Source organism: Peromyscus maniculatus, chromosome 14 (assembly GCF_049852395.1).
Source record: "Peromyscus maniculatus bairdii isolate BWxNUB_F1_BW_parent chromosome 14, HU_Pman_BW_mat_3.1, whole genome shotgun sequence".
Lineage (NCBI taxonomy): Eukaryota > Metazoa > Chordata > Mammalia > Rodentia > Cricetidae > Peromyscus > Peromyscus maniculatus.
Window position 1 is genome coordinate 77,277,307 of NC_134865.1, and position 11,246 is coordinate 77,288,552.

The 11,246-nt window shown below is 52.6% G+C and overlaps 1 protein-coding gene across 1 annotated transcript in view; it reads left to right on the forward strand.

Moving 5' to 3' along the window:
- Bdkrb2 (bradykinin receptor B2) overlaps positions 1 to 8,959 on the forward strand; it is a 30,849-nt gene extending 21,890 nt beyond the window's left edge. The window contains exons 2-3 of the mRNA XM_006971710.4: positions 1,944 to 2,048; positions 5,341 to 8,959. Of these exons, the coding sequence (XP_006971772.1) occupies positions 1,975 to 2,048; positions 5,341 to 6,451 (1,185 nt within the window). The 5' untranslated portion in view covers positions 1,944 to 1,974 and the 3' untranslated portion in view covers positions 6,452 to 8,959. The remainder of the gene's footprint in view (positions 1 to 1,943; positions 2,049 to 5,340) is intronic.
- Positions 8,960 to 11,246: the final 2,287 nt, after the last annotated feature.

An 11,246-nucleotide genomic window follows, 5' to 3' on the forward strand; every position in this document is an offset into this window, starting at 1 on the left:
AGGCAGCGGAAAACGGGAGGCGGTCTGGAGCAGGACCCAACAGAACCCACACTAGAGTCCCAGCCAGGAAGTGTCCAGGTAGACAGTAGCAGGCCTTTAGTTGCCAAGTCCCCTGGGCAACAGAGCACCTGGTGACCACATGTGGGGTAAAGAGGGGAGACACACTTTGCTTTTATCTTGATAGCAGAGGCTGTCTGGGCCACATTGCCCAGATACTTATGATGAAGTCACTGAGGGCACTGGACACCTCTCCAGGGCCATGGAGCCCAAGGACCCAACATCTCCAGGGACTGTCACTATCTAGATAAACTTCACCTGGCCACAGGATCACCGGCCCCTGCACAGAAGAAGTGTCTCTGGCCTTCTCCTGGATAGCCAGCCTGTGACTAACAGAAATCTCGTCCCCCCGGCCCCAATAAGTTTTTTTTCTTTTGGTTTTTCGAGACAGGGTTTCTCTGTGTTGTTATGGTGCCTGTCCTGGATCTCGCTCTGTAGACCAGGCTGGCCTTGAACTCACAGAGATCCTCCTGGCTCTACCTCCTGAGTGCTGGGATTAAAGGCGAGCGCCGCCGCCACCACCACCACCCGGCCCCAATAATTCTTAATATGTCCTTAAACTAATGCTTCAAACACACAGCATCAGACACACAGCTGGATTTTCCCCTAGAGGCCTGGAAGGGTCTCTCTGAAAGGCTGGCTATGGGGTATTTCTTCTCTTTCCCAATCTCCACTCCTTGGGGAAGCAGAAAGACTTAGCTCTTGTGAGTTCCTAATCCTGGCCTTGGCTTTGGAAGGTTCCAGTAAGCCTCATCCAGCATCATCTGGGTGCCTTCCATACATTTCCTCCCCCCCCCCCCATTGTCTACTTTGGTCTCGTCCCCCACTGCCAAACAGGGACACTGGCTTCTCAACCTGGAGGCCTGTGCTGTGTCCAGAACCTTCTAGCTTAGGAGCGAATGACCGCTGAGTGGGACTTGTGTGAGGTACACCCGTACTCATGCATGCACACACCACAAATAAATGCATGCACCCCAGCTTCCTACACACCTCCCAGGCAGGATTGCTCTGTCACATGGAGTCCTGGACAGAGTGTGCCGGCCTGATGGGCTAAAACATCTGACAGAAACAAAACTGAGTGAAGGAGGGGTCTGTTTCGACTCACAGTCTGTGATGGCCGCGAAGGCGTGGCAGAGGGGGCACATGGCAAGGCTCCTCACACCATAGGAGACAGGAAGCAGAGAGTGACTCAGAACCAGGGGTTATACGACCTTCAAGAGGCCTGCCCCTGGTGACCCATCTCTGCCAGACAATCCCCACCCCCTAAAGGTTTCATGGCGTGCCAAAACAGCTCCATCCCTTGGGACCAAGTGTTCAAAACACAAGCCTGTTAGGGGACAGTTCAGACTGAATGTGTAATGTCATCTATTATGGGCACCAAGCTCCTCACATGAGACCTCTGGGGACACAGCCAAACCGCTGTCCCTTGTATTTGATGCTGGTTGGCAAGTATTGGTGACTATTTGAGTGGCATCCCTCCCCCCCCCCTTCTCCAGAGCCTGTAAATTTCCTGAATGTAGATCCCGCACCGGTACTCATCCTGTGTGCCTGCTCTCAGCATGGGGTAAGCATTTGTATGTCCAGAAAAGGCCCTGGACTCTATCTTACATTCTTATGGATGATGTGGGGTTTTTTTTCCAATTATTTTTGTATGTGTGAATCTATGTACTTCTTGTGTGTCTGCTGTCTTGGGGGCCAGAATAGGGTGTTGGATCCCTGGAACTGGAGTGACAGACAGTTGTGAGCTACCATGTGAGCGCTGGGAATTGAACCCGGGTCCTCTGTAAGAGCAGCCAGTGCTCTTAACCACTTGAGCCGTCTCTGCAGCCCAGATATGTGTGTTTTGATCAATACAGCTAATGATGTTTTCTTCTCTGCTTCCCCAGGAAGAGTCAGCCCTCTCTGTCCTGAGACCAAATGCACTCTTCTTGGAAGCTACCCATGCTCCTAACTGTTCATGACGACCCCATGCCCACCACAGCCTCTTTTGGGTGAGTTAAGGGATCTTCAGTTGACTATGGGTCACTCTAGGGCTCCAGGAGGCCTGCATCCTGTCCTGGATCATGGCTGAAGGGGCATTTCACATTAGGCCTGAAGAGCAAAGCTTCCATCTTAGTCCCCATGGACCTGTCAGGAGCAGCAGGAGTGGCCTATTATGGGACTCGGAGGGGCCATGAGGACCCATCCTCATAGGTGAGCTGTCTAAAACATGAACTTGGAAAAGAAGGCAAAAGAACCAAACTTTGGCCTCAGTACCCAACAGATCAGAGAAGTTCCAGTTGTGAAGACAGGGTCACCACGGGATTGACATCTGCTGGAAGACATCTAAGGGAAGCCTTGGGGGAAACTGAGCCAGAGCAGAGCCAGGAGACAGGGCTCCACCCTGATGGACCAGTGCTGGCAGAACAGCAGAGGGCCCTAACCTGTCCATCCTATGGCAGGTGCAGCAGAGATGTCCACCCCAGCAGGCCACTGAGAGTTGTCCCCATAATTCTCAATAATGCTCACTGGCCAGGCAGCACTCCGAGAAAACTCCTGGGTTTTCTCGGAGTGCTGGCCTACCGAATGAATACCGAATGGCTGAGATGGTAGACTTGAGTCTCTGATGGGCAAAGGGCTCCCCCAAGCTGCTGCTAAGAACATGGCCTCTCCGTGTCCACAGAAATAGAGCCAAAGGGCTGGAATGAGGATACCCGGGAGATTCCAAAAGAGGCTGCCTATTCAGGATGCAGGACAGCCTGCAGGTGGTGGCTTCTCTCTGCTTTGTGATGCCTAGGCTCAGCTGGAAGAGGCTGAGCCGTGGGAGCAGACACAGGACAGGCTGATCGGGGTTGGCAGCTCCACTTGCAGAGGGTTTACGAGTGTTCACACCCTAGGGTGTCTGGCTTCCCGTGGCCAGCACCCTGTGAGGCCAGGAAGGTTCTGTGATGCATTTAATGACCTCACTTTGAAGGTCACAGGCTGTTACTGCCACTGTAGGTCAGGTGCAAGGCATTACGTCCAACCGCATCCATGGGAAGATGTAGCTGAAGTGTTCCTGTGTCCCACCCAGTCCTGTAGCCGCTCAGACCTGAATAAACACACAGAGGCTTATATCAATTACAAATTGCATGGCCAGGGCCTATGGCTCAATTTTCTTGCTAGCTAGCTCTTATAACTAAACTCAGCCCATTTCTATTAATCTATATGTCACTGTGTGTTCTGTGGCTTTGTCTGTGTGCCATTACATGCTGCTCCCTGGACGGTGGGATGGTGTCTCTCTGCCTCTCCTTTCTCCTCCTCCTGTCTCTCTTGGATTTTTCCATCTAGCTCCATCCTGCCCTCCCACAGGCCAAATCAGCTTTATTTATCAACCAATCAGAGTAACACATATTCACAGGATACAGAAAGACATCCCCCCGTAGCAAGAAGAAGAATTGGACTCTGCTGCCCAGAGGGAGCTATATCAGAGAATTTTTCTGTAGCAGGCATCTTTCCAGAGCATAGATCTTCCCCCTTGGCCCCTCCATAACATCCTCAGGGCAACAATGGAGACCGTCATTCAGTCTCACCTCTGGCATCTCCCACACCTCTCTGAGACCACCTTCCAAACATTAACCTCACTTCATGACCTCAAAATGGATGAGATGGGTTCTCCCATTAGCTGCTTTGCCCTCCCCCATCCTCAGGACTTTTTAAACTCCTTTGGGACCAGCTCCAGGACTCTTAGTGATGGTGATGAAGATAGAATGCTGGGCCTGTGCCCTCCTGAAATCACCACCTACCTAAGACTCATCACACAGGTGCCCTTGTTAGGAACAAGGCAGGTGGCCATGGGACTCCTAATCCCCATGGGAGCTACAGGGGCTCCAGACACCTCAGGGTCAAAACTGTATCACCCATGAGTCTCAGCCTGTCTCTACTTTGGCACCAGCCTAGAAGACACTCAAGGGCTCTTCCCAGGAAATCCCAGGATGTTGAACAGAACCTTGCCAGGTATACTGCCTAGTGCCTCCTCTTACCTGCCCAGCAATGGGCCTCTAGGAAGGGGCCCCCTGCCTCTCCCAGCACCCATTCTACAGGGAACATGCCAATCACACTCGCCTCCCGGGTGTACGTTAGGTTTTCTAATGCATCTTTACAATCTATCTTTGATTTGAACCTTACAACCACCATACAAGGCCACACGGGAAGAGAATAGCACACTGGTCTAAGGAAGGAGAAATGGAAGCCCAGAGACGTCAAGCAACATACCCAAGGCCACACAGCTAGGACTGGAACTTAACATTTGTCCAAGCCGAGTGCCTCTTTGCTGAACACAGAGATACATCCTCTCACTCTAAACACTTCTGGGAAGAGATTTACCTCACAGTGTGTTAGTGTCACCTGAAAGTGAGAGAGGAGTCCAGGAGTTAATGCCAGTGAGGTGTCATCAAGGACTTGGAAATGGTGGTACTAGTTTGACATTGATTTCAATTTTCACAGGTTGACAGAAATAGATAATTACTCATGTTTGCTGAACCAAACGCAGTGCTTTGGACTTTTGAGATCTCTACTATAATCCTAAGAAGTTTATTTTATTATTCCCATTTTATTGGTTAAGGAGTTCAGAGACATTAAGTAACGGTCCAAGGTCACACACACAGTTAACTGATAAAGGAGCTAGAATTTGAACCCAGGTCCAAAGCCTCGCCTTCTCTCTTCCCATTAACCTCTGCTGACCTCTGCCTTGCTGCCAGTGGGCACGGGCATAGATGTTCCCTCTGCCGGAAGACAAGGGTTGTTCAGGGAAACCGCTGTGGTCTTGGGGCCATGCTGCAATCTCTCCACCAGGCATGACATCACTGTTCTAATCTAATTCAGTGCTCATCCATGACCCAGCGTTGAGAGGCTGAGGGGTGACAGCCCCTTAGGCAAGAGGCTTGGGGAGGTAGTGTGCACATCCTCTGATCATGGAGACTTCAGGGGGGTCCAGGCATGGGACTCACAACTGTTAGTGTAGCCAAGGAAGGAGTCCCACAGAGCTCAGACCAAGGCAGGCCATGTTCCTTTGGTTCCACGAGCAGAGGACCTCGCAAAAGGGCTCTCTCCCTTTCAGTGTTCCATGTGCTGTCCACAGAGGGACTGGAGTCCTGCTACCTTCCATATTCTCACCACCCTGGGGAGCCACTAGCTGAGTGGACAGACCTTTGGGTCCCCCTGGGCTTCTGTATTCCTCCCTTCCCCACCCCTCTTCTTCCCCCTCCCTCTCCCCTCCTCTCTGTGGCCTAAGGGTACAACCGTCTCTTCTCCCCTTTCTTTCAGCACGGAAATGTTCAACCTCACCACACACGCCCTGGGGTCCGCTCTTAACGGGACCCTTTTAGAGGATAACGGTTGCCCCGACACCGAGTGGTGGAGCTGGCTCAATGCCATCCAGGCTCCCTTCCTCTGGGTCCTCTTCCTGCTGGCCGCACTGGAGAACATCTTTGTCCTCAGTGTGTTCTGTCTGCACAAGAGCAGCTGCACCGTGGCGGAGATCTACCTTGGCAACCTGGCCGCTGCGGACCTCATCCTGGCCTGCGGACTGCCCTTCTGGGCCATCACCATCGCCAATAACTTCGACTGGCTCTTTGGAGAGGTGCTGTGCCGCGTGGTGAACACCATGATCTACATGAACCTCTATAGCAGCATCTGCTTCCTGATGCTCGTGAGTGTCGACCGCTACCTGGCACTGGTGAAGACCATGTCCATGGGCCGGATGCGCGGTGTGCGCTGGGCCAAAATCTACAGCCTGGTGATCTGGGGCTGTACGATGCTTCTGAGTTCACCCATGCTGGTGTTCAGGACCATGAGGGACTACAGGGATGAGGGCTACAACGTCACCGCCTGCGTCATCGTCTACCCATCCCGCACCTGGGAGGTGTTCACCAATGTGCTGCTGAACCTGGTGGGTTTCCTCCTGCCCCTGAGCATCATCACATTCTGCACAGTGAGGATCATGCAGGTGCTGAGGAACAACGAGATGAAGAAGTTCAAGGAGATCCAGACAGAAAGGAAAGCCACCGTGCTGGTGCTGGCTGTCCTGGGGCTCTTCGTGCTCTGTTGGGTGCCTTTCCAGATCAGCACCTTCCTGGACACACTACTGCGTCTCGGCGTGCTGTCCGGATGCTGGGATGAGCATGTTGTCGATGTCATCACACAGATCAGCTCCTACGTGGCCTACAGCAACAGCTGCCTCAACCCTCTGGTGTACGTGATCGTGGGCAAGCGCTTCCGGAAGAAGTCCCGAGAGGTGTACCAAGCAATGTGCCGGAGGGGAGGCTGCATGGGAGAACCCATCCAGATGGAGAACTCCCTGGGGACTCTGAGGACCTCTATCTCGGTGGAACGCCAGATCCACAAGCTGCAGGATTGGGCAGGGAACAGACAGTGAACAGAGGCCGCCAGGCAGGACTCCTGTCAAGATGTGTGAAGACTGGTGGGGCCCGGGTTACTCAGCCTGGGTTCAGGAAGGAGCTCGAAGCATCCTAGCCAGCCCCCAGGAAACAGGCCGATGATTCTAACCTGTCTCATGGCACAGGCATGCTGTCAGGAGTGGGTACCCTGGAGGACAATGGGATTATTCTTATTGTCTGGCACTCTGGGGCCCCATGAATGGAGGGGTCCTGGGGTAGGGATGGGAGCGACAGCAGCTCTTTCCCACAGTGGGTAAGGGAAGGACAGATCTCCAGGGAAACTGTTGCCAGCTTTAGTCCTGTGGCTACATGTGCAGGAGGCCCGGCTGACCGGCTTCCGGGTTTCATGGTTTGATGATTTCTTGGTCTTCTGAAGGTTAGCTCTGAGGAGTCCCTGGTAAGGACCCAAAGCCTGGGATCCCGTCCGTCACTCCTCTCACCCATGGACAAGGTGGACAGTGAAAAACACACCCCCACCCCACCCCAGCGTTTATGGAGCACTTGCTGAATGCACAGCGTTGGACACTGTGGGCAAGAGGGAAGAGATCCACAGTGAAATCTGTCTTAAAGGAACGCTGACGTAGGTGGAGGATGCCCAGGACCTGCAGTCCCTGGAAGGTGTGTGAACACGAGAAACTGGTGGGGGGGGGGTGATAACGGACAGCACAGCAGCCTGGTCCTGCCCCCCTCTTCCTCTGCTGCAATGTGAGAGTATCTGGTGATTTGGAAAGTGATAGGTGTCGTGTGACTGCGTGGCATCAGAGCACACATCACGTGGAAACACTTGGCACAGAGAAAGTCACTGAGGCCCAGGAACTACCCTGTGGGGAACAATGTTAAAAACACAGGACATGCCTGCAGGTATCTGAGGCCCTCACTGGCTTCTGCCTTCCCCTCCCAGTACCCCACCCCCATGCACACACAATAGGCATTTGACACATGGGGAGGGCAGGAGAGGGCACTGAGACAGAGAAAAAGAATTCTGATGGGACCTGCCCAGGGAAGCCACAGCTCACAGCCTGGCTGCAAATCGGGAGCTGTCCAGGGGAATCCAGGCTGCTTCACAGGGTCCCTGTCTCAATGACCAAGGGGTGCCAATCACTGGTTTATTTGAGAGCGGCTCACCAAAGGGCAGCTAACCCACCCTAAGTCACTTATCCCAGGGCATTGATTCCAGGCCCAACTCCCTACCTGGCCACAGATTGCCTCGTGAGTGTTGGAAGGGGTGGGCTGAGCTGCCTGGGAACTCTGACCCCAGATGGCTTCAGGGCCAGTGGGTTCCCCAGTAGAGCCTATTCCAAGGGCCTTGGCTGGGCTCTGTTGTCAGTGGTGACAGCTGTCCCAGCGACCCTGCCAGAGACTTGGGTGACAGACAGACACCACACTCCCAGCTCTAGAATCTTCCATGAGTGTTTCTTTTTCCACGTGTCCATATCAGTTACTTTTCTTGTAGCTGTGACAAATGACCCAACGGGAGCAGCTTGTGGGAGAGAAAAGATTTATTTCATCTCACAGTGTCAAAAGGGTTTCAGTCCACTGTTGCAGGGGCAGTGTGGTCACCAGAGCATGTGACAGAGACATCTTAAATCGGCGTGGACCAGTACACGGAGACACAACTGAGACCAGGGACAGGATATGACCTTCAAAGGCGTGCCCCTAGTGACTTTCACCAACGGTCTGACTTCCTAGAGGTTCCATAGCTCCCCCAAATAGGGCCAGCAGTCAGGGAATATGAGCTCAAAACATGGACGAGGGCAGGGGAAATTTCAGACTCGAACTATAACAGTGTGGTTACAGACCGGTCCCTGTGACTAACGCTACTCCAAGCCCCTGGGGAGATATGAAGAACACACCTCACAGTCTCCAACACCAAGTCACTTAGGACCTGGCCACTCAATAGCCCAGGAGCTGTGGAGACTCAGGGAGCGAGCAGAAGTCGGTGGTGTTTCTGGCTAGGCTGGAGCCAAGGGAGCGCCTACGGAGGAACGGGGTGGGGGTTGGGATAAACCTCGAATCCTGACCAATCTGAGTTTGAATTTCCTAACAGCGAAAATCCCGGGAAATTCCTTTTCCACCCCATACTCCCTGGCCCTCCTCCAGTAAACCTAACACTTGTAGCCGGAAAAGGAAAACGGGTGACAGATACGAAGTGGATGCTCGGATTCTGTGCTACAGTGGAACCCAACCATGCCCGTACTGTAAATGAGAAGCAGGGCCCAGTCCTCAGAGGAGATGTTGGTGGACCGTGGCCTCCAGGAGCACAGCTCGCCTCTGCCTGGGCTCCACAGGGTGGCTGAAGGTCTGCACCTGGGTCTCCGCAGGAGGAAAGCCCCTTGTGCTCTGTGTGGACACCCTGAAGAGAAATGGTGTCTGTCCTGTGGAAGACCCAGGGAGCTTGTGCGGAGGAAGTGGCTGGGGCGCCGATGAGCGGGGAGCGCGCCGCGTGAATGCTCTTCTGTACATTGGAATAAACAGACGAATCTTGCATAATGTTTCCCTGTGTCACACTTCCTGAACCCCTGAGCTCTGGGATACTGACTCTGGCAGTTCCTGAAGCTTCTGTCATGGAGAAGATCAGTGGTCTCCAAGCGTGTCCCTTATGAGTTAGAAGGGGAGGGGGACATGACACACAACACACAATTTGTATAATTATTAATATGCTTTGAAATATGCACTCTTAAATACATTAAACAAACAGTATTAGAACTTTTCAGAAAATGCATCTTGGATATTTTCCTCCACACTACTTTCCTCCACAGACAGCTCATTACCCCTTTCAGATGCCCTATCAGAGAGTGCCAGGGACGGCCAAGTCCAACCCTTCATTTCTATGAAACACTTTCATTTGACCTTCACCTCTAATCAAGAGCATCCAGTACGGTATCAAGATAAAAAGCCACGGCATGTGTATTCCCCGTGATGGGGATCTCAATGCATTCCATTCGGGTACCAGCTCCATTCTCCATGTTTCCATTCATTCACTCATTCATCAAACAAAACTTCATTCTGTGACCCTGCAAACAGTACTGCTCATCCATTCCAGAAACCTGGGGTTCAGTGTCCACTGCACCCCCCGTCTTGTTCACCCCTGAATGGATAAGCATTCCTTTCAGGTTCTGCCCCCTTGATGTTTCCGGGTCTTTCTATGACCGATCATCATGTCTTACTGCCTCTCTCCTCCAATATTAGCTGTCTCCTAATTCTCATTCTTCATTCAATAGCAACAGCATCTTTCAAGACTATACTCCCAGGAGGCTGTGGTCATGAGGACCAGCTCTTTGGGAGCTCAGGGTTCAGAGTCAGGGAGACGTGGAGTACCATTCCGGTTCTGCCCTGGGCTCCCATTTGATTCTCATCCATGTCGTGGTAACTTTAAAACTGGAATGAGCAATGGCATCAGTCAAGTCAGAGAACTGCCAACGGGGTCCATGCGGGAGAGTGTCTGGTACATACTTGACAGAATGCCATGCCAGCGGGGTCCATGTGGGAGAGTGTCCGGTACATACTTGACAGAATGCAGGTACATACTTGACAGAATGCAGTGCCAGCGAGGTTCATGTGGGAGAGTGTCCGGTACATACTTGACAGAATGTGTGTCATCTGTGATAGGGATGATGGTAATAATGGTGGTGGTGGCAATGATGGCAGTAATGCAGAAATGATAGTGATGAAGTTCTTGCAGAGAATGGTGACTATGGTGGTGATGGTGACTGTGGTGGTGATGGTGACTGTGGTGGTGATGGTGACTTTGGTGGTGATGGTGACTATGGTGGTGATGATGACTATGGTGGTGATGGTGATGGTGACTTTGGTGGTGATGGTGACTATGGTGGAGATGGTGACTATGGTGGTGATGGTGACGGTGAGGACACTCTCCACAAGGAAACCTTTTAAGTGCCCACCCCTCTTGGAATGAAGCTTCATGTTCACATATGGCTTGCAAGACCCTTGGTAATCTGGCCCCCATCTATCCCACTGGCTCCGTCTGCTCCATCCCACCCATTCTCTACCCTCCAGCTACGCTAGGCTCAAATGCCTAGGCAGGTCTCAGGAGGCACTCCACTGCTCCTTAGGTGACATTCCTCTTGTCAGCCTACACCCCACACTCAGTACCCCACCTCTGAAGTGCCCGAGGCAGATTCCTGCTCCAGGGGATAAAGACGTGGGCACGACAAACCACCCACTTAGGGCACAAACCTGTGTATGATCCTGAGGGAAGCCAGGGGCTGAGGCTAGAGTCTCAAAAGTCAGATCTAGATGTGGGATTGTCCACCCTTCTCCCACCACACAGGCCCCTGTCTGGGTTCCAGGAAGTAAGATCCATGGGCAGAGTTCCTGGCAGGCCTCAGGAAATCAGTCAAGAGCAGGAATTCTGCATCTATCTTCTCTGGCTAGGGCAGTCAAGGCCAAGTGAAGACACACACACACACACACACACACACACACACACACACACACACACACGCACGCACGCACACACACACATCTGCATGCCAGATGACCCAATAGGAACTCACACTAGGCTGTGGATGATAGCTCACATGTGACCCCATAGGAACTCATGCTAGGTCATGGACAATGGCTCATAGGTGACCCCATAGGAACTCACACTAGGCCATGGACAATGGCTCACTGATTTGGGAAGCCACTGAACACAGGCTTCATAGTTCAGAATGTGAAGGCTCTGCTTCCTAGAACTCTGTCTCTTTGCTGCCCAGTCCCTGACCTCATTGCCAAGCCTCACACAGCCCTGACCCCTCACCCAGGTCCAGG